The 24,031-nt window shown below is 46.9% G+C and overlaps 1 protein-coding gene and 1 long non-coding RNA gene across 2 annotated transcripts in view; one reads left to right on the top strand and one right to left on the bottom strand.

The window, feature by feature from the left end:
• LOC148754936 (uncharacterized) overlaps nt 1-12,218 on the top strand; it is a 113,845-nt gene extending 101,627 nt beyond the window's left edge. The window contains exon 4 of the long non-coding RNA XR_016019389.1: nt 11,710-12,218. This is a non-coding gene — a long non-coding RNA (uncharacterized LOC148754936). The remainder of the gene's footprint in view (nt 1-11,709) is intronic.
• CFAP77 (cilia and flagella associated protein 77) overlaps nt 1-21,264 on the bottom strand; it is a 119,243-nt gene extending 97,979 nt beyond the window's left edge. Inside the window, exon 1 of the mRNA XM_019728904.3 lies at nt 20,502-21,264. Coding sequence (XP_019584463.3) covers nt 20,502-20,690 — 189 coding nt within the window. The 5' untranslated portion in view covers nt 20,691-21,264. The remainder of the gene's footprint in view (nt 1-20,501) is intronic.
• Between the last annotated feature and the right edge of the window lie 2,767 nt (nt 21,265-24,031).

The raw sequence follows: 24,031 nt of genomic DNA on the forward strand, positions 1-24,031 counted from the left end.
TCGTAGAAATGCGAAGCTTACGATTTACCAGGAAACTGTCTCCCAGGTACTCATTAAACTGTTTATGTATTCATTCATTCAGCAAACATTTATTGAGCACCTACTATATGCCAAGAACTGCAGGCATTGGGGATAAAAAGATGAATGAAACCTGGTTCCTGCCCACATGGAACCCACAAGGACAGACATTTTAATACAATACGTGGGCAGCGATGACAGAAAGACACACAAGATATTATAGAGACAAAGGGGGGCACATAAAATATCTCAGAGCAGGCAGAGGGTCAGAACTGGCTTTCAGAGAGAGGTCACTCAGCTTAGATTTATATGATGAGGGAGGAATGGCCACGTGAAGACAGGAGGAAGGGGGTGTGCAGAAAAGCAGCATCTCAGGCGGGCAAAGAGCCTGCCCACAGGCAGGTAACTAGTCACTTCAGGTAACTAGTTCCTGCCATCTTGGGATGAAAGGAAAAAAAATCTCTGCTCCAAGTATCACAATACATGAAGGCAATGGCCTCCATGAAATTATGTACAAAGAACACAAGAGGGAGTCACAGAAGGTGACAAAGAGTCACGGAAGGTGGCAGAGGAGAGGTAGGATTTGAACTGGAACTCTGGGGAGGAGAACGCATTGTCCAGCCCAACAAAAGAGCGAGGCTGGTGTTCTGGCAGAGAGAGCAGCCCGTGCAAAGATGTGGGCACGAGAGGGTGTGATCTCGATGGGAAATCACATACAGCTAAATATTATCAGAGCACAAAGGTAGAGAGTGATTCATGAGTTAGGCAAGGACCAGATCATGAAAATTTTGCTAAACAGCCTAGATTCTGTCCTGTAGGTGACGTAGGGTCATTAAAGAAGCCAGGCTTACGCTGTAGCACCTCAAGAATAAAACAGGGCCACCAGTGCATGTAACTCTTGTTTTCTGAAGTACTTCCCACAGCCTGTCACTGAAGAAAACTTTAAACCACCAATATATTTTTTTCTTCCTTCCTTCCTTCCTTCCTTCCTTCCTTCCTTCCTTCCTTCCTTCCTTCCTTTCTTTATTTTCTTTCACATATTTGCTCACTCATGTGTTCAAGAAACATTATGGAGTGCCCATGCTGTGCCAACCACTGGCTAAGAACTAGAAATAAAGAAATGAAAAAGACATGGTCCCTGCTCATGGCCCGCACTAGCAGGTCCGTGCAGGTAAAGAGACCAAGAAAGGGACGATTTCAATGGAGTCTGAAGTGGTAGAGACACACACAAAGTGCTAGGAGATAAGGAAGCACTTTCAAGAGAAACTTCTTGAAGGAAGACTTAAGGAATGTGTACGAACCAGTCAGGTGTACAGTGAATAGGCAGAGGGTGGAAGTGAGGGCAGGTATGAGAGTACACGCAGGTGGGGACATGTCAGGAGCTGTAGGTGGGGACATGACCAAAGAGAAGTGCCGACAGGGATGCAGAGACTCACTGAATCTTCAGACACTTTACTGAAAGCCAGACATTTACCCACAAGAAATACTCAAAAGCAAACCCACTTATTTCCCCAAACTCTTCACTCTTGCCTCTCTCTCATCCCCATATATGCACACATACCCACATCACCAGGTCTTGCCAAATCTACCTCCTAAATATGCCTCCAATCTGCCCGTTTGTCTCGGTTGCCTCCATCCCCATTCAAGGATTATTCTCACCTGCATGACTTCATAAGCCTCTAAGGGATGTCCCCATGGCCACCCTGGGGCCCGCCAATCCACTGTCCACTCTGCAGCCGGAAGGGCCTCTGCAGTGCCCATCTGGACGTGCTCCTCTGCCTCCAGGCCCAACCCCTGCTGAAAGCCTTCACCGGCTTCCCATGACTCTTGGGCTAAAGGTCAAACTCCTTAACTGGCCTCCAACAAAGCCCTGCATGCTTTTGTTTCAGGGAGACCTGGCTCTCTGGCTCACACATTCTCCCCGTACCACGGTCCAGCCGCTCCGGGCCTTCTTCCAGCGCCTGGAGTCCCCAGACTCTCCCCCACCCCAGGCTCTTTGCACATGTGCTTCTGAGTGCCTGGGCCACCTTTGCCCCTCCCCTCCACTCCCCCTCTCCGTGGAGTCCTCGCCTGGTTCATCCAAATCTCAGCTCAATTTTCATTTCCTCTAAGAAGTCTTCCCTGACCCCGGTCACGTGCAGTCTCCCAGTTACATGCACCATGAACTGCTTCTTCCCTCTCATTACATTTATAATCTGACATTTATGTGTGATTCTTTGGTTAAGGTCCATTTGTCTGATTAGACTGTACGGTCCCACAAGGACAATCACCATGTCAGATTTGCTCACCAATGTCTCCCTCCTGCCTAGCGCAGGGCCTGGCACATACCATGGAAATTCAGTAAACACTAATGGACTTGTTGACTAAAACAATGGATGGATGGATGGATAAATGGCTCTGGGGGAGAGAAAAAGAAGTACCTTGCAAGGTCTGACCTCAAGGAGTATCTTCCAGATGGTTAGCGATGTTAGTTACGCTTAAGGGTTAAATACCAATAACAAGGCAAAAGTACCATATATGGCACAAGACCCTATGTGATTGCTTATCCTATGAGTGTTCCACACCGCGGTGGAGACGAGACCACAGAGCTCCAAATGCTTGCCGTATCCCCAGCCCCCATCAAGACAGCAGCCTCAAGGTCAACATGAAGGGTACCACTCCACTGACCATCTTGTGATTCCCACTACAGCCCACAGACCAGGAAGGGACCGGCCCCCAAGCCCAAAGCAGTCCCCTGTTGAAGTCCTACCCCACAGGACCTCAGAATGTGGCCTGATTTGGCCATAATTTCATTACAAAGGTAATTTGTTAAGATGAGGTCATAAAGGAGTAGAGTGGGGCCCTAATCCAATACGACTGGTGTTTTTATAAAAAGGGGTAATTTGGACACAGGCACATATGCAGGGATACTCCCTGGTGGCCCTCTGCAAGCCAAAGAGAGAGGCCTACGACAGATCCTTCCCCACAGCCCTCGGAAGGAGCTGGCCCCGCCAACACCTCCATGTCGGACTCAGGTCTCCAGAACTGACAGGCAATGAATTTGTTTTGAAGCCACCCAGGTTATAGTCTTCTGTTATGGCAGTGCTCGCCAGCCAAAGCAGAGGCAAAACCAGTAGCCTGGAGAGTGACCAGAGGCGTTGTGACGGAGTGCGTGGGATTCCGGCGGGGCACCACGCACAGGACGAGCTGGTGGGCAGAGAGGAAAGCGGGCAGAAAAGCTGAGTGTTCAGGCTGGAAAAGGAAGCAGTGAGCAGGCTGAAAGGGGAAACGCATCTCAGGGGAGAAAATGTCTTGCACTCATGAAAGAATCCGTCTTCTTGTGCCCTGGGGAAGTCAGTCCTGAGGTGCCCAGATCTGGTCCAGGCCGGCCCACATGTGCCTTAAAATGTACTCGCCACAGCCTGGAAATGACTAGACTGCAGGCTTTTTGTATTGATAAATTAGTTGTGTTCTAGGCGGCGTCTTCTTTATATTTAGATGAATAACCAGGCAATGATCACTTTGGCTGATTTAGATGGTGTCATTTTAAGAAATTATAGTTTAAATCCATCTTCTCTTTCCCTTTTCCCTCTGCCCTCCCTGAATTATTCCTGAGGAGGAAACTAATTAATAGTAGCTTGACTTGTACTACAGCCTGCTGTACAATGTAGCAAGGCCTAATGGAGTTTTAATTTCCCCGTGGTGAGTCAATATTTGCTTTAAGAAAGAAAAATGTCACCATAAACCACTGCCCCAAATGAATTTGGTGGTACAGAGGGTGAGAGAGTCTTCTTTTTTAGGTAAACAGTGATGGAAAGCAGATTTGGGATGTGGCGGAGGGGGTGGGGGGCTGTCGCTCTTCACAAATAGGGTTGCTTATGGTTCTGTTGCTCCTTCAGACAATAGTGGCTATTAAATATTTTGCTTCGTAGATGCAGATAACTGTCAGAGACTCACCCACAGTTTTAAAGGGTCTGAAATGAATTCATTATAATTTAGAAGAGGTACAATTTATTCCAGCCTACTAATAAGTTGGGGGAAGCAGGGAGGGAGGGGAATATAACACCCCTGTTTGCAGACATTATGGGTGTTTCTTATTTCTCCCAACGAGGGTTGTACGTGGAAACCAAATCCTACTTTTTAAAAAATGTATTAGACTTTGAAGAATCGTGCTGGAAAATAAAGTTCGGCGGGCCTCTCTCTCGTAATCAGTCTGTCCAAAAATAATGTTGCTCATTCTATTGAAAGATAGTTTCATTTCCGACTCAAAATTGGCGTGAAAAATTTGCCTTGCCAAATGAACATTGTATACTGAACTTGTCAAATCCTTTCTCCTGCCAAAAATAAAAGATAACATTGGGTGGCAGCATGTAAAACAGCTCTGAGGAGACAGACAGCAAAGGCAGACAAAGAAATATACGTATTTTGATTCTCTCTGTCTGAGAAGCTGGGGTGGGGGACCAGTGGGTACCAGCAGAGTGACTGGCCAGCTTGTGAATGCTACAGGTAACGACTGAACAAGTCACTTTCATGTCGATTTTCAGTGGTATAATGACCCTATTCCCAATTAGCTGGAACATGACAAAATCTCAACTTTTATAGCGGCAAAAGCTGCCAGGGAGGAGACCGCCTGAGTGACAAGGCCCTTCATTCAGAAGTTTACGGGTGCACTGTGTGGCTGTAATTACTAGTTCTAACACAGTGGGAAATTATTCTTAGCGTGTTAAAAAATAAGTAAGGTAAATGATCGCTCTTTCATTAGATCTGTACTCATATCACATAAGTGACTTTTTTTTTTCCTATTAAAATTGTTGATTGAAGGCCTTTCGCTGTTTATCAGCTCAAAATTACATTTCTGCTCTCTTAGGGGCTGCCGCTGTTAAAATCATACCCGGCGCCTAGTTAGTAACAAGAAAAGACGCCTAAAACTGCAATTTCAGGGGGAAAAAAACACAAGCAAGGAACCCAGATTGTCCCTTCGCATCCCAAAGGCATCACGCTTCTTTGTTCTGCTAAGAAAAATTAACCTCAATCTCAGCTCGGGTCCCTAGATTGATTATCATAGTCATTTAAATACTGTAATCTCATTTTCAGCATCGGGATAAGGAGGGGGGAGCACTGACAGGGGGGCAAAAGGAGCAGGCTGGAGAGAGAAAGAGCGGGTGGGGGGGGCAGGAGAAAACAGAATAAATTCTCCGACAAAGGGAAGCGGCCTTTCTGCTCACAGAGCCTATTTCGGATCCTTCCACTTGATTGGAAAAGTTGATGAAGTTTAAATGAAGCAGAATTAGAACCTCAGGCCGCTGAGTATTGACGGGGGGGGGGGCTATGCGAGAATGTGCAATTCAATAGCCTTGGTTTCGGCAGAAAACAGGGGAAGGCCTAAATGGTATAATCTTCAATCGAATCTCACATCCACACTGACAAGGCAGGGTAATGAGTTAGGCCAGATCAGGCCTGTTGGTTAAAGAAATTAATCCCTCCAGCCGCCCAGAGATGGGCTTTGATGCCTGTTGTGTGGGCCCTGTCCCAGCCTATCTAAATGCTAACTAACTATGAGGGTGAGGGGACTGTGCTTTTCATTGCTGGCACTAATCTGATAACAATTTGCTCTCGCTGATTAGGGAGAAGAGGAGGGGACACCTTCTCTTTGAAAGGGTGAGGCCATTCTGGTCAGCCTTGATGGCGGTTTTGTCCCCGGCCATCCTGGCTCCCCGGAAGGCCGGCAGATGCACACGTTCAGAATAACCTCTACTCCAGGCGGCCGTGGGAAACCAAGTGGCGACGCTCCCTCTCCCCTTCTATCTCATCGCTTCTTAAAACTATATATGGTGACACCAAATGTGCAGACTCCCTAAGCACACCCCCCCCAAGCACTAATGTCAGCAGTGCTCCCACTCTGCCTTCTAATATCAGGATCCCTCCAGACTTACCTCCAAACACCCACAAGCTCATGGCATCCAGTTTCTCACCATGTCTGGCCGTTTCTACATCTAAAATGACCTTCTCTCTCCTCTCCACCTAGCCGAATCCTGCTAGGCCTTCCAGCAACTTCACTGAGGCTTTTCTGGGCTACTCACTCCAGGCTACAGGCCCTCTCCCTCTTCCTAACTGTAATACTCCTGCACATCTGGCCCACACCCCTGGCCCTATTGTTTCAGCCCAGCAATGTTAACTTCTAGGGGTGTGTGCATGTGCGTAACTAGAGTGTAAGCTCCGAGACTGTTCCAGACAAAACAGTCTCTACCCCCACCCCACTCCCCTACCCAAAGGCAGCAAATACACCTCGGCTGAAGTGGATGGAGACGGAGGTGATGGAGATGGAGAGGAACTGGCTTCTTCTCCCCCATCAGGACAAAAGAGTCTCCGGGGTGACGGACAGTGTGGCACAACATGTAAGGAACATGACAAGCAGTGGAGGCACACAGGCCACTCTGCAAGCCCCTACTCTGCCATTTACCCTCTGTGTGACTTTTTGGCCATGTGACTGAGTTTTGCTGAGCTCAAAACAACAACCTTACAGAGTTGAGGTCACGTCTGTGAAAGTCTGGCACTTTCTGGTAGGTACTTAGCAAATGGTCAGTAAGTTCTTTTGATTTGCATAGTGGTTATGGTCTCGGGCTGTGGTGACCTGGCCAGCAGCCTGGCTTAGCTGGATGACTATGTGTAACCTCTAGAAGCCTCAGCTTCCCCACCTGTAAAATGGGAATGACAGCTATCCTGTCTCCTAGGGTTGTTGCAAATATTAAGGGGGATGAGGCTTAAGAAGGGCCAGCACAGTGCCTGGCACACAGTGGGCTCCACAAAGGGCAGCTGCTGTCCACTGGCACAGTGGGGGTGTCAGCTGGCCAAATGGGTCTACAGCCGGGAACTTCCTGGAAGCCCAGAGTCCAGACCTTAGCCTCTGTCTCCCCTCTCCGCTCCGGGGCAAGCCAGGCCCGTGAGCAGCCTGGGAGTATCCACCTCAAGAAAGCAAGCAGCTGCCTAAGAAAAGATGGAGCTTTCAGAAACGCCAGACAGACGCTTTCCTTTTAGAAGGAGAGTTTTTGAAAGACTTGCTTAAACCTCTGAATTTATGCCCACTGGGTATCTACAGAGAGAGCAAAGTCTTCAGTGACAGTTTATAAAGGTTTTGGAGGCAGCCATGGAGCCCAGCGCTCAGCCCTGAGGGACCCCTCGGAATCGTTCCAGCAGGTTCCCTCAAACGACTTGGTGAAAATTCAGAGTGTGACAGACTGGGGACTTGTTTTACTTACAAAAAGTAAACAAATTGCAGCCACTAACCCTAAACCATCGTCTCGTCCTGCCCACTGGCGCTCTGAACATGCTGCCAGGTAAGGAGCCGGGATGCAGTTAGTGCGTCTGTTCCAGCAGAAGGGGGCGCGAGGTGAATTCCTCCAGTCCAACTGCAGCATATTCTGCAGCTGGGGTGTGGCCCTCTGCAGACCTGTTGTCCCCATCAGTGCAGGGAGGGGAGGCGCTGGCCCTGCAGACATGTCCTTTTTTCTGTTGTCTCTCAGCCCTCCATTCTCTGCCTTGTTTATTCTATTTGCTTTGGCTCCTGCAGGTCTCCCAGCCGCCTGGGGGTCCCGCCAGATCTGGCCTCACTCCCTGCCCAGCCTCCTCTCAGCATCTGCCTTCCCTGAGGTGTCACCGCAGCCGTCAAAGTTCCGGGTTCCTCTTTGCCGTGGAGACACAAAACCTCTTATTTTGTCTGGAACAGTCGCTACCCACCCAGGTCCCACCCCAATGCGTGTGAGCACACATAGTACCCCCAGCACCTCTTAACTGCCCAGTTCTACTGACTGCAGGTCAGACTACAGTGTCACATCCTCAGGGTAGGACCTCTAGCCTCCTGGTTGACACCTCTGGCCTCCCTCACCTCAGTGAAGAATAGTTGCCTTATTGTCTGTCTTCGCCAGGGCTTTGCAAACTGTCTGCAGGTTGAACTAAGACCCTCTTGTCCACCGAGGGACCCCTGCAAGGCCCAGCACACTGCCTGACACCTAACAGCCCCTCAATAAACATTTTGCAAATGGTTGAATGAGCGAATGAAGGGTAGTTCAGGGTGGTTCTCGGGGGTAAGCCATTCAGGTGTGCAGGATCCAAGGCTTAGTGACATCTAGGGACTCGTCCAAGGTTTCAGAGTCAATGGTGCCAGAGACCGTGAGTTCATGGCTGTGGTCCTGGGCCCTTTGCGCCTGGTATAGGGGAAGCATGCAATGGATGCGTGGTGAATGAATGAATGAATGAATGAATGAACGACATGTAGCCTGGTGAGGAACTGAAGACTCTCAATCAGGGGGCTCCATACATTTTTCCCTCCTTTACCCCACTAAACATGCTTCCCCTTTTCCTGGAAAGCTTTCTCTCCCCCAGTCTAAAGTTGATTTATCCCAAAGCTAATGAAGCTTTAACTTCACGGTCCTTCTTTGCACGTGGCCCCATCTAAGACCTTGGACTTAGTTTTTTAAGTTGTTTATAATTGTGTACTCTACTTCTTAAAAAGAGATCCCAAAACTGCACGAGCTTCGGGCTGTACAAAACTTGGGTTGCCCTCTGCCCCCACATCTCCAGCTCCCGACGCACACTTACTAATTTTTGTGGCAACTTTCAGCTCAAGCTACCTAGTCTGTGACTTTCCCTCGTCTCCCCCATCCAGGCACGGCTGCCCTCAGCACTGTGCATGGATCCCGTGCAGACAGCTGTCACTGCATCTGTGCCACTTTGCTGTTGGTTGTTATGCCTGCTTCTGTCTACTAGACGGTAAGCTCTCTGAGGGCAAAGTCCACAGCAGCTTGGTTTCGCCCGTATCCTTGTGCCGAGCTCTGGGCCTGGTGCGCAGTGGGTGCTCCAATGTGTCTGTTATTCTAGCAGTGAGCAAGTGGGTGCATCTCCTGCTGCCTCCCTCACGGTGCTCTCAGAATCCTAGCGCTGGCCATTCTTGCTGAAAACACCTTGCCCATTTCAGACGCCATGCGTCGCCCAGGTCAGCCCCTCCCCAGGTGCCCCGCCTGTCCCACAGCCCCAGCGCAGCTGCACAAGCTCTCTGCGCTCTCTGCATGCTCCCGCCATCACTCCTAAATATGCCACTCTTGCCTCTCATCCCCTCTCCTTCACCTTTAATAACTTTTATTATTGGTTTTAATGTGCAAAGTCTGGTTCTCCCTCAACCAGATAGTGAACTCCTTGGGAACAAATTCTCAAACCTCTTGCATTCCCACCAGTGCCTTGCACGCTGTAGGTGTTCAATCAAGATTTACTCGTTGACTGATGGGCTCACTAATAGTCTCCAATGCACATCAAAAATAAATAAAGAAAGAGCCAACCTCTCTGTTCTCAGCGATCTGGGAGACTGGGAAATATGGCTGCGATTCTACATAAGGGAAACATTAAGATGGCATTTTAATGTGGCAACATGGCCAAAAACACTGTCGTTCAGTAAAATCAACTAACAGAGCTGCCAGCAAATCTTCTCATTCCCTCAACTGCACTGCCATAGGCATGCGATCACCTCTCTCCATGTGTTTTGGGGCGCCCCTCCACCTTTGTGGGAGGCTGCGGCATCTGAGCTGCGGGTAACGGGCTTTTTCTCTGGTGCGGTGATGCAGCCTGGACGCTATGCTATTGCTTACAAATGGCCGGCCACCTGGCAGAAAGCCATGTTGCCCTTCCCTGATGCTGTATCTTGAAATCAAAGAGTTTCTGAGTCTCCACTTTCATTCTTCTGGACAAACACAAAAGATTTTGATCTACACAAAGAAATTTGTCTTGTTCGCTTCTGGGTTCATTGGTCTCCCAAATATGTATTGTTTGGTTCATATAAAAGATCAGAAATCCCTCTTTTGGGCTCATTATCTGTTTTCTACAATGCTTTTGGTGGGCCATTCTCCCCGCTGCGTGCTACTCATGTTGACCTTTCTGCTCATTGACCCGCATCGGTGAGTTTCTTGACTGAAGTGCCTTGAAATTATTGTGCCTTTAAATTATTGGGTGGAAAAATACAGCTGTTTTCTTTATCAAGTGCATTTATTTGCTTCCCAGAAATGCAGTACTTAATGACACAATGAGAGTGTAAGTTCCACGGTGAGGCTCTGGCTTACCGTGAGTTTAATTTCTAGTGTACCAAATTAATTCCGTTTTAAATCTTAGATGAGTTCACGCTGAGGAAAACAAAACAAAACCCTTGGAAGGTGGTGGGCCAGGGAAACAAAGCTTGTATGGTGGTCAGATGACTCAACAAACCTGCCCTATGCTAATTAGTTTAGCTGATGAATTATTGAACCACACTATGGATTGCTGGAGAAGCTTTTTATCGTTTTAAACTACAACGTGGGTGAGACTGGAGGTAGACAAGTCCCAGACAAAAGCCAGCAGACTTATGGAAGCTATAACTAAGGGGAAGGAAATGGATTCAAAGTGGGGGGAGGTTTAAAATAGCCATAACTGTATAGGTGGGAGGAGCAGAAGCAAACAATGGATAGAGAAGCAATTAAAATTAAACCGTCTCATTCCTATAATCTTCGTATTAGGTTTTCAGGCGACCCCAGACCATGGGCGAACTATTATAATAATGAATTCTCCATGCGTTTATGTTTTCTGGTTCATGGTTTCTCAGCACCAGCACTATTGACATTTGGGGCCAGATGACTCCCTGTTGGGGGGGAGTGTCCTGTGCATTCTAGGACATTGAGCGCCATCCCTGGTTTCTACCCACTAATGCCCGTAGCACCCCCTCCCCAGTTGTGATAAATATTTCCAGACATGACCAGATGTTCCCTGGGGAGCAAAATTGCCCCCCCTTGATGAGAACTACTATCTAATTCTAGAATATCCTAATCTCTTCCATAAGCGAATGTCTCATTTATTCAGTCTCCATTACATCCTTGAGAAGCAGGCAAGGTAGGTATGAGCACTTATACTTTACAAATGAGGAAACAGAGGCGTAGAAATTAAGCCACTTGCCCTAGGACCCTCAGGAGAGCTGGAAACTGGATTGTATCACCGTTATCAGGGTGCACCCAGCCGCTCCAGGGCACAGTTATGGGACACGTAAGATGGGATGGGTGGCAGTATTTTTCAACAGGAGCACAAGGGGAGGAAAAGTAAGTGCTTGGGTGGATTTGCGTCATTATAAATTTATTTTATAAGTTCAGATTTGTAACATTTACTTAAAGTTGACTGATGAGAATAAGGTATGTTTTGAGGAACATAAATGGCAATGGAATAACGGGATATTGGACATGGAGAATGATACAAGTGCCCACTTATGAGTGCCCTCCTAGGCCCTCCTGGACCTGGCATAGCTGTGTCATCTCATTAAATCCTCAAACTCTCCAGTGGCCAGGTGCCAATACTCTCACCCCATTTTCCAAAGAGGAAACCAAGGCTCAAGGAAAGTTAATTTCCCGGGTGAGACAGCACTCGCCCTTGCATCCGCCTGGGCAATCAACTTATTGCTGTACTTTTGTGGTTGTATGAAAACAACAGCTTCAGCCTGGAATCGTGTATAACAGTCGTCACACTGATTCAGGAGCTGGAAAGGAGGGTCAAGGGGCGATTTCTTTGAAAGTTGAATTGTGACCGATGACCAACAAATGCTCACATTGTTTTTTCTACAAGTCAGGCGAGAAGCAGCCAACATTTACACTATACACTAAAACCAAAACGTGGTACAATCGTGACTGCCTTTGCTTGTTTTTGCCCCACCAGCCAGAGTGTCCTGAAACGGAGTGACGGTCCAGCTGATGGGGTCTGACTTCTAACGGAGCCTGGTTTCCAGGGGCTGCGACAGAGCACACTGTCCTACACAAATGGATTCACCCAGCCTGAAAGGCCAGGAAGATCTGTGCTCAGTTACAAGGCTCCCCGTCTGTGACACATTCACCACAGTTTTAGCGCACACACAGAACTAACACCCCAAAACTAGTCAAACGATAGCTAACGAGTTGGAGTCTCCAGTGTTAGCATTTCATATAGAATACATTTATTGAGTTCCCTTTTTAAGCAGTTAAAGATGAATTTTTTAAAAAAGCAGTTGGAAACAGACATTTTATGAGAACTCCAATGCTCCTGGAGATCGCTGAACAGCTTGAAAACTACTGCCAGAGAAAACAGAAGTGGAAGTTTTGTCCACAGGTCCAGCTGTAAATCCAGAAAACTTGGTCTTTGACATAAAGGAAAAGTGCATTGAATTATACAAAAAATAACATCGAGCCTGCAAGACTCTGGATGGTGCTGGAAGGACTGCTGATGTGTTCACCCCGGACTCAGAATTCTTCCTGGAGGAACAGCCTTCCCCCCATCCCACAGTGATCTGAGAACCCCGAATCAGAGAACCCCAAATCTGAGAACCTCAAATCAGAGAACCCCGAATCAGAGAGTGGCTGAGTTCAACAGAGGAACCCAGGTTCCTAGGTCTCATCTTCATTCACGTTTCATGCCAAAGCCCCCCTTTCCAGAGAGACAAAGAGGAAGGTGGGACCTGAAACTAATATAAAATATTAGGTTGATGCAAAAGTAATTGCGGTTTTTGCAATTATTTTTAACCTTTTAAACCGGAATTACTTGTGCACTAACCTAATAATATTGAATATCAACTATAATTAATCATATACAGTCACGGGATGTAAAGTACAGCACAGGGAGTACAGTCAGTGGTATTGTAACAGTTCTGGACGATGTCAGAGGGGTAGTAGACTTGTTGGGGTGATCACTTCGTGAGGGGTGTACATGTCTAATTATTATGCTGCTTTGTACACCTGAAACTAATAATGATAATAACAACCAAAAAAGGAGGACGGTGGGCTCCTGTGTCAGAGCAGCTGCCCCTGGGTGGTGGGGAAAAGCCTGCAAGGGAACAGCTTGGTTTTCTGAAATGGCCACCAGGCTTTCCAGCCCCTGATCACTCACCGAAGGATGTGACTGGGCGCCAGAAAGGGGGAGGCTTTGATTTAAAAAGGAAACAAGGATCGAGAAAGTTACAAGGATAGATAAACCCACGCTTTCCCTAGAAAAATGAAACCTACCCACTGGCGGGCCAGCCAAGACGGGCCATTAGGGTGGGCAGCTCGCTTTTAATCCCCCATCTTACCTATTTTATTTTCCCTATTACATTGTAATTGAATGTAAAAGGATTGGAGCCATCAGCGGTACCTTCTCTTTAACGAATAAAACAGAATGTAACATTTCACATTTTCCTCATATGCAATAAAAAGACTGACCCACGCCAGCCTATTTGTCCAACTGTGTGTATACACGCCGCCTTTGAGTTCGTCTCTAGCGTTCATGTTCACCAGCTCAATACCTGTCGGAGACATGAAGCTGTGGGTGGGCATGGCATGGCTGCCTGATTTGGTAGAGCATCCAGTTTGAACACACCAGCTCCAAATAAACGCTTCCTTGTGGTGATAATGACAATGGTCCCAGCAGCGATGCTGTGTCTCGTGAACTAGAGTTGGGGTGAAAACCTATGAACACTTAGGACCCAACGGAGGTGCGATCATTTGGCCCCAGAGCACTAAGGTTTTTCTACTCTGCTCTGATCAAAATCTCCCTCTTCACCCTTCAAGGACCAGGTCCAAGTCTGTTCCTTCCGAAAGCCTCCTGAGTCCTCCCCCCAAATCTCAACCCTCCCGATACTGCAGTTCATCTGAAACTTACAGGGGGTGACCCATGACATTGCTTGTCTTATTATGTGGGGGTGTGTGTGTGTGTGCGCGCGTGCGCGTGCATGCTGGTGAAAATAAGAGTTAATATCTCCTGAGAGCTTTCTTTAGGGCAGGTGCTGTGTTAAGCAATGTATATGTGCACTATATATGTGCATGTGATATATATATACACACACATACTCCGTCTCCCCAGCTAAATAGTGAACTCCTTGTGGGCAAGGGCTGAGTTCTGAACTTGTTTCTATGCCCCTCAAAAAGCTTAGGAAGGTGCTGGGCACTTAGTAAACAGTCAATAAACATCTGGGCTGTCAGCAAATCCTGAGAAATTAGTAGAGCTCACGTTGGAAGGAGTGTTGAGTGAAATGACCTGGGAATCAGATTCATCGGGGAACATTTCTGACTGCCTGTTCTACAGATGTAATCAATCCGGGCTGTCATTAATTAATCAGTGTACTGTGGCCAAACATGCATGGGGCTGGAAGTCAGGAGACACGAACGAATCTCATCCCACTTCTGCGACCAGGTCAGAGTGGCACCTTGGATGAGCCTCTTCCCTTGTCTGGGCGTTAATAGCCTCGAAAAAGGAATTAAACCAGATGTCTGCAAGGCTCCTCTCAGCGCCAAAGATGTGATTATATGACTCTATTTTACAAATGCATGCACTTATTTGTGACATAAACTCCCACAGAAAAACAAAATCAGTAATAAATTATGAAAAAATCGGGTGCCATGATCATTTGCACTTTCTAAGGGTACTCAATTCAATAAATTCCACCTCTGTGCAGAGCCTGCCTCTCCAGGGTGACAGAGGATTCAAGGCTGTCAGTGGAGCAAACCAACTAGTCTCTCCCTATAATTGTATTGACAGGATATCAGCCGAGTTCCGATGGCAGGAAGGGTGCACCCTGACAGGTTCTGTGAAGGAACCTTGAAGGCTGTTGTAGCCGGATTCTAAGTTGAGTCACAGAATTCTGGGGAAATGAGAAGCAAGTAGGAAGAAGCTTGCTTCTTTCTCTATTTAATTTTATTCTTCCCAGAGAGTCACATTTGAAGGAAAACTGGCTAACAGCACGTCACTTTATACTATAGAGTGGAAGCTCTTTCTAATGGAAAATGTTTACGTCTTTTTGCGGCCACATAAAACATGGAGTTGAGTCAATCGGTCCCGCTAATAACCAGTTGGTTTGGTTTTAAATGAGGCAAACAGTTGTTGAGCATTTGTAGATAAAATAGCGGCTTGAATGTCTGAGATTTTCGTTTGGTTACTGTTGCATCTTTCAGACCTGTTCTTGAATAACTGACGTGTATTCATCCTGGCAAATTCCACGGCTATTAAATAGCAGGGTTGGGTTTGTTCAGGTGGTGTGTCTGGATTTTAAATGGAAAAAAAAAAAAAAATCCTGATCCTGGTCACTGGAGCAACGACTCCCCAAGATGGCAGAATAAATTACTATTTCTAAGGTGCTATATTCTTCTAACACAGATGCAACCTTCAGGGTCAGACTTAGCCAAAACCAAAATACACTTCAGTTCCAATCCTCCTCCTAAGGACACTCAAGGCCGGGGCTCTCCCGCCTCTGCTACACACAGTGAGAAGGTACACACGACACAGGGCTCTGAGAATCTGCGTTTGTGAAACTGACATGCCACAATGAGCAAATCCACAAGTCAAGCCTCAACACAAATTTCAGCAAACTACGATTTAGAAAAGATTTTTTAAAGGCTCCAAAATCTTGAATACTTTCAATCTTCTCCTTTTCTCGAAAGCTGAAAATCCCAAAGATTTTTTTCTAATTAAAATATTTTTTTAAATATAAGAAGCTGTTTGGAGTGGTAAAAATAATGCCGGGCCAGAAGACAGTGCACAGAGCTTCTAAGCCACGCTCTACTCTGCCAGAACCTGGAGCAAAGAGCCCAGCACAGATGGCCTCAGGGTACCCATTAGTGAAGAGGGGCCTGGAAAAGGTAACAGTCAAGGTTCCTTCTCCCTCTCAATGTCTCTGCAACTTTTATTTAAGTCAGGTTTGGGTAGGAAATCTTGTAGCACTGGTTAATATTGAAATGTGGACATAATCTTAACTGCTACAGAGAGTACTGATGGCCCATCAAGAACCAAAGGGAGGAAAGTAGAAGGAGAGGCCCTCTGGCCCCTGGCTGCCCCGACAGGGAAAGAGCTGGGTGATATCACCAGAGAGCTCCTGGACAGAATCCCCTGACATTCGGACCCCATCACCGCTGGCCATAGCAGTCTCAGAGCCTGAAGACAAAACCCCTAGTCATTGGTCATCTGCTTATTTTCCACACCTACATTCAGGTTCACAGATCAGGGATTGAATTTGTCTTGAAAGGTGTTCAACTAGTGCCATCCAGAGGCCATATATTGTCCGTGGAATGGAGTGGGGGAAGCCAAAGGAAAAAAAGGAAGGAAATTTTACTTGTCTATGTAGAATATACATATATTATACATACGTATAGTATACGTATACACATGTATGTATTTATGTGTACACATATAGGTAAAATGTATGTGTATGTATATGTATACGTGTACATGTGTGTATATATATGCATATACGTGTATGTATGTAAGTATATATATTGCTTGGGTGGGGTGGGCATCACACACTGCTAATTCACCATGGAGAATAACAACTCCATAATGACATTCATGTCGTATTTAGGTAGGAAGGAGTTGCCCACTACCGTGTTTCCCCCAAAATAAAACCTAGCCGGACCATCAGCTCTAATGCGTCTTTTGGAGCAAAAATGAATAAACATTTATTTACTTTTTGCTCCAAAAGACACTTTAGAGCAGATGGTCCGGCTAGGTCTTACTTTCAGGGAAACACAGTACTGACTGTCTGTGTGAAAACAGTTAATCAGAGTTGGGGGCTTGGTTCTCCCCTTGGTCCAGAATGGTGAACCCCATCTATCTGTCCCATCTGTCCACGCAGAGTGGCTCCTTGCACCTAGAAATAAATGAAGGACCTTGTTCTACTCTGAGGGGACCTAAGAAAGTAGCTATATAAGATGAAAGGGGACAGTGTGATAAGCCAGCTTCCACAAGTGCAAGCCCAGGAACATACCTATTAATAGTTTGAGGAAGGCAAGAAAAGAGTCCATGTTTCCACACGATCCAATTAACTCAGCTCATTGAAGCACAATGTTTAAAAAGCCCAGTTTCCCCGTACGAAAAAACAAAAACCACCAACAAAAATCTCTGGGCTCTAATGAGTGCCTGACATTCAGATAAATAATTGTTACAGAATCCATGGTTACCACCTGCGCCTTCCACCTCTGATAGCAGGAAACTGCATTCATTTTTGAAAGCACACTGCCCTCCAGTGGCCCAAGATAAATTTGCTCCGTGACCCATTTCCGATCAGCCAAATCTCAATTTGACTTTTCCTGGACCCTGGGAAAAGTGTTGGGTGTTGGGTGAGCACCAGTCCGCAAACGAAACTAAAGTGAGGGAATATGCAATGAAAGGAGCAGTGGAGTTCTGCTCAAGATGGCAGAGTAGGTAAACACTGTGCTTGCCTCCTCTCACAACCACATCAAAATTACAACTAAACTACCCAACAGCCATCATTGAGAATTGCCTGAAGTCTGGCTGAACCAAAGCCCTACAACTAAATACAACTAAAGACATACAGAAGAAGCCACCTTGAGACTGGTAGGAGAGGCAGAGACGCAGAACAGGCTGGTCTCACACCAGCTTGTAACCATTAAAAATCGACTGTCAAGGTCCCCCACAAAGGAGTGAGGGGTCCCAGGGCCACACCAGGCTCCCTAGACCAGGGTTCCAGTGCCAGGGAGAGAAGTCCCCATAATTTCTGGTTGTGAAAACCAGCGGAGATTGTGGCTGAGTGAAATGGAGGGCAGCTGTACTCCCAAACGCTCCTCTTAAAGGGACCGCTCATGGATTTACCAACAGAATCACTGGCTCTGAGCTCCAGTGCTGGGGTAGCAGGTGGAGAGGTGACAGCCACATACAGCAGGTAACTGAGTTGTCTGGTTTTGGTATGAGGGCTGGAGGAGCAGCTTTCTCCCAGTTGGAGGAGCTGGCAGAAGCCATTGTTCCTTTGCTAAGCCCTCCTCCTTCCCTGCGTGCAGACTCAGGCGGTGCCATATCTGCCATTTGTTTGCCACACCTTGGTGATTCCCTGAGACCCGGCCCCACCCAACTTTTGGGCACACCCAAGCCACTTCCAGTGGCTTTTCTATACAAACGGCCTGTCTTGGCCCATGCTGCAGACTTTCACAGGGTCTCTCAAAGGTTCACAGAACCCAGACAGGAAAGATCTGGCTTGAGCATGTCCCATACCTCTGGCTGAGCAGCCCTAAGCCTGGCACTAGCAGCAGCTAGCATTGGTGTGTGGCTTGGCCTCTCAAGGCTTCTCAACTGAGGAGAGTTTAAGGGCCTCTGGGACAACATCAAATGTACCATCATTCACATTATGGGGTACCAGAAGGAAGAGAGAGAGAGCAAGGAATTGAAAATCTATTTGAAGAAATAACAGAAAACTTCCCTAACCTGGCAAAGGAAATAGATAATACAAGCCCAGGAAGCACAGAGAGTTCCAAGCAAGATGAACCCAAAGAGGCCCACACCAAGACACATCATAATGCCAAAGGTTAAAAACAAAGAAAGAATCTTAAAAGCAGCAGGAGAAAAGAAGTTAGTTACCTACAAGGGTGCTCCCATAAGACTATCAGCTGAGTTCTCAACAGAAACTTTGCAGGCCAGAAGGGATTGGCAGGAAATATTCAAAGTTATGAAAATCAAGGACCTACAACCACGATTACTCTACTCAGCAAAGCTATTATTTAGAATTGAAGGACCGATAAAGAGCTTCCCAGACAAGAAAAAGCTAAAGGAGTTCATCACCACTAAACCAGTATTACAAGGAATCTTAGAGGGACTTCTTTAAGATGAAAATAATAATAATAATAATAATAATAATAAAAATATGAATAATAAAATGGCAATAACTACATATCTATCAACAATTACTTTCAATGGAAATGGATTAAATGCTCCAATCAAAAGATAGGGAGCTGAATAGATAAGAAAACAAGACCCTTACATATGCTGCCTGCAAGAGATTCACTTTAGATCGAAAAACACACACAGACTGAAAGTAAAAGGATGGAAAATGATATTTTATGAAAATGGAAACAAACCAACAAACAAAAGAGCTGGGGTAGCAATACTTATACCAGACAAAATAGACTTTAAATCAAAGACTATAACAGACAAAAAAGGACCTAATAGTCCCACTTCTGGGTATTTATCTGAAGAACCCCAAAACGCTACTTTGAGGGTACGTGCTCATCTATATGTTCATTGCAGCATTATTTACAATGGCCAAGATATGAAGGCAACCTGGGTGTGCCTGAATGGATGAATGGATAAAGAGGGGTACATATATACAATGAAATATATTCAGCTGTAAAAAAGAAGGAAATCTTGCCATCTGCGACAACATGGATGAACCTAGAGGGTATTGTGCTGAGTGTAGTAAGTCAGTCAGAGAATGACAGATGCAATGTGATTTCATTTATTAGTAGAATCTAAAGAACAAAATAAACAAACAAAACAGAAACTCATAGGTACCGAGAACATTTTGATGGTTGCCAGATGGGAGGGGGTTTGGGGGTGGGTGAAAAAGGGAAAGGGATTAAGAAGTACAGATTGGTTGTTACATAGTAGTCATGGGATGTCAAGTACAGGGAATATAATCAATAATATGGTAATAACTATGTATAGTGCCAGGTGGGTACTAGTCGGGGGATCACTTCCTAAATTATATAAATGTCTAACCACTATTCTGTACACCTGAAATTCATATAAAATAATATTGAATGTCAACTGTAATTGAAAAATTAAAGGGGGGGGAAGATAAAGGGGAATAAAAGCATCAAAGTTCCAGGTATAAAACAAGTCCTGGGGATGTAACGTACAGCACAGGAAATATGGTCAATGATATTGTGATAGTGAGGCACGGTGTCTGATGTTGCTGGACTTATCATGGTGATCACTTCTTTAGCACAGGGGATATACTTAATTATGTAATAACTGTATAGTGTCAGCTGGGTACTTTTGAATAACTATGTATGATGTACACCTGAAACTAATATAACATTGTATGTTAGGTATATATAGTTCAATAGAAATCTTTTTAAATAAGGAGCAGCGATCTAGGTAGAAACTGCAGCTCCTTCATTTGTGCCTGCCGGCCTCCTAGGGCAGAGATTCACGCTTTTTTCTTAGTGTTGTAACTCTGGGTCAGAGTTTGATTGGGCTGAAATTAACGTGTGCAGCGGTGCTTCCGGGAGAGAACAGAGCACTGACAGCATAAGAGCAGCCCAGCCTGCAGGGGAAAGGGAGGAGGCGGCCTTCACCCTGAGAGAGCAGGCAGGTGGTGAGGAAGGTCGCAGTCGGGTTGCGTGTGACCTGCCTGTCACCCTGTGGGCTCATCAGCAGGCGCTCAATGAAACAGCAGCCACCAACATTGCAGGCTCATTGCGTGTCAGGCGCTATGCAGTGGTCCCGCAGGGATCACCCTATTCAATTTTTCTATCCAATGTCTTTAATGAGTGCCATTATCATCCCACTTTGAGGATGAGGAAACTGAGGCTCAGAGAGGCCATGCCGCTGCCGGTGACCACATAGGAAGTCCGGTTCTATCTGGACAGGAGCTGGAGCTTCTAGCGCTGCGCTTGGACCTGGGCGGTAGGGCCAGGGCTGGGCGAATGGACACCCCCGGCCGCGTGGGTGCTCAGTGAGGGGGCGAGAGCGAAAGGATGATGGGCGTTTGGGCGGCTCACCTTGACGATGAGCGGGTTCTGAAACATGGAATCCCGCACGACCCCCAGCCTCTCGTTCTCCATGCCCGGCCGGACGTCGGCCACGGTCAGGGGCCGCCGCGGGGGTGGGCAGATCTGGCTGACCGTGCGGCGCACCGGCTGCTTCTTCCATCGCAGGAGGTCCTGGCGGGAGCTCTTTGCCTCCGGCATCCTGAGGGTCGCGGGGTGGTGACCCGGGGCCTGAATCCCGCGCGCTTCCCAGCTTAGCGGCTGGCGCGGAGCTCGGAGGACCCCACGGCCAGTCCCGGACGGCACCACCCGGACCCCGGGGTGGACGCCGGACGCCGGACTCCCTCCAGAACGGGTTCAGGCAACGTCTTCCACCCTTTCGTTGCGAGGAGTTCTAAATGTCAATATAAGCCTTTCTGGTTCCTCGGAGCATCTTCTGTGTGCCGCGCTGAGGATTGGGAAAAGAGAGGAAAATCAAGACCACCCCTTAGAGAAGAAAGGCACAGTCCGTCTCCGTGGAAACGGGACGCCAACGGTTCTGGCGCGGTAACGGGATCCTGTTTCTTTCAAGAAACTATTGGCGGCCACCAACGTGGACCTGTTCAGAGTTTTCTTAAATAGTAGTGAGAAAATCCCAAGAATCACCACGTGTCGTGTTAAGAAAGCAACGGGCTCTAGAGGGCCATTGACACTTGACTTCCAAGTCAAAGATACCGTTTGTATATGGATACTCCACCCTTCCCCACTCCACTCACAGCGCCTTCCCATTTCTCTCCCCAGCGGCAGCAGCACACGCGCACACACACACACACACACACACACACACACACACACACACACACACAGGCTAGAGCGCTAAATGTTTCACAATGAACTAGGAATCATCATTCCAGGTCTGATGCTCCTGCTAATCCACTGGGTGATCTCGAATTAGTCCACCCTCTTAGATCCTCAGTTTTTGTTTCTGTGAAATGAGTAGCGAGGAAAAGTCTAGAGTTAAAAAAGATCAATGGTACCCAACTTCATGCCGCAGAATGAAGGTAAGTTGAAAAGCACAGATTCACTGAATCAGAATATCTAGAAACGGGATCTGGAAATCTGAATTTTTTAAATTCTCCTCCCACCCTTCGGATTTTTTTAATTTTGAAAAAGTTCGAAGCTGAGGGAAGTTGAAAGAAGAGTACACTGAAAACCCATATAGATTTCACCTAGATTCACACCAGTCCTCAGTACTTGCCTCTTTTACTTTCCCACTGTGCGTGATAAACACACATTGCTGAATCATTCCTAAAATATCTTCAGACAGTATCATATTTGACCCCAAGCACTTGGGCATATATCTGCCCCAAACAAGGACATTTCATACATAACCACAATGTCGTTATCATGCCCATGGATTTTTTTTTTTTTTAAGATTTTATTGGAGAAGGGGAACAGAACTTTATTGGGGAACAGTGTGTACTTCCAGGGCTTTTTCCAAGTCAAGTTGTTGTCCTTTCAGTTTTAGTTGTGGAGGGCGCAGCTCAGCTCCAGGTCCAGTTGCCGTTGCTAGTTGCAGGGGGCGGAGCCCACCATCCCTTGCAGGACTCGAGGAATTGAACTGACAACCTTGTAGTTGAGAGCCCACTGGCCCATGTGGGAATCGAACCAGCAGCCTTCGGAGTTAGGCGCATGGAGCTCCGACTGCCTGAGCCACTGGGCTGGCCTGCCCATGAATTTTAAGGTGATACAATAATGTGCCTGGTATGCTGTCGTGTCCAGCGCAACACGGGCAGTGAGGGTGCGAGAAGGGGTGGCTTTGGGTTAAGTTTTTAAGAAAGAAACAAACAGAGACTTAATGCAGTTAAATCTCAGAAGGCCAGGGATCTCACAGTTCTGAAAGACTGGAGCCCAGAATAAAGCTGACTGGAGGTTTTTACTGATAAGTATACAAGAAAGTAACATTGTTTCTTACATGGTCTGTGAGACTCATACATCAGAGCAGAAAAAATACTTATTCCAATCACCCTTTGTCTGTCAACACCCGAAGAACAAAGTCCCATCATGTCTTAATTACGGTATGTACCCTCTCAGGGTCAAGTCTCTCATATTGTAACAGTTCTGTTGCGATAAGTGGAGAGAACTGATCTTTATTGCCCTCATGACTTCTCTCACAATCAGGTGAGAGAGGAAAGCCAGAGTCAGCAATGGCTTTTCCCAGGCAGGGGCGAAGGGAAGGCAAGGCTCCTTTTTGGATCTTCTAAGGCAGCTCATTGGGGGTCCCTACTCGGTTCCGCCTGGCTTGAGTAGTTGCCCCCGTGGGGAATCTTACTCGTCATTGGCTGCAAACCATCTTTTGGGGACCAGACAGAGAGACATAAGGTGTAAAACATAGAGATAAGCAAAGTCCTAAAAAGGCACAGTCTCACAGACTTTTCTTTCCTCAAGGGAAGACACGGGGGGACAGTCGGCTAGGCTGCTATGTGACTACAGTATGCAGTCCATATGCAAAGTTGGTAATCTGCACTTTTAAAAACTTCCCAGGTGATTGGTGCAGTGTTTTTGGAACCGCTAGCCTGGATGATCTCTAATCTGCCTTCTAGTTCCAATCTTTTGTGGGTTCATTCACCCCCATTATTGTTGTCTTCATTAAATGTGCAAATATCCACACGGCTCAGGGTAAGGGGCTTCACCACAGAGCAAGCTGCACCGAGGACAAACCTATACTTCAAGGCCTTACACGCCAACAGTGGACAACCCTAATACCACCATTTTCAGAGCAAACCAAAGAGACTTCCAACTGTTCACCCAAGTCCTGAAGCAGCCCTTGGTTGTCAACGTGTGTGTGTATGATGTGTGCTTATGGTTTCTCCAGCCTGCTTCACTTCCAGACTTCTGCAGAAGTGCAGGTTGTGTACTTTTTAATCAAAGCCACTTGGTAGCTTGCACAGAGAAAGTCAGGTGGTGCAGTAAGGGGCAGGATAGTGGAGTAGTGGAGCGAGCACAGGTGTGAATCCTGGCTGGGCCGCATACATCGCCTTGGACAAGTTACATGAAGCCCTAGTTTTCTGACCCACAGGCGAGGTTGACAAATCTTAATAAAGATGCAAACAGGGTTGAGAAGACAAGGTGCCTGCCGATATGGCTCTAGTCACTGTGCAATAAGCCTAAAAGTTTGAGTATTGTGTATACTGGCCCTGACTTGATGGCTTGGTTAAAGCTTTACTTTTAATCATAAGCTAAGTTTCTTCAGGACTCAGCTGACATGGGAGGTTGGGAATAGATCTCCAAGGCTCCTTCTGCCTCATCTAGGCTTGTTGTGTATCAGACCCTGCACCCGCTAACCCCTGCCGGCCTCTGACTTTAACTCCCACCACCTTCCCCTTCATTCACTGTGCTCCAGCTGCCCTGGATTTCTTCCAGTTCCTCCAGCAACCAAATGCAGGGCCTATGCATTTGCTCCCAGCCTGGAACAATCTTCCATTTGGTTTCTGCTCACCCTTTTCACTTAGAACTCAGCTCAAAAGTTACTCTCCAAAGAGACTTCCCTCCCATCTAAAGGA

Source organism: Rhinolophus sinicus, chromosome 16 (assembly GCF_057876585.1).
Source record: "Rhinolophus sinicus isolate RSI-liver-muscle chromosome 16, RSI-T2T, whole genome shotgun sequence".
NCBI classification, from domain to species: Eukaryota; Metazoa; Chordata; class Mammalia; order Chiroptera; family Rhinolophidae; genus Rhinolophus; species Rhinolophus sinicus.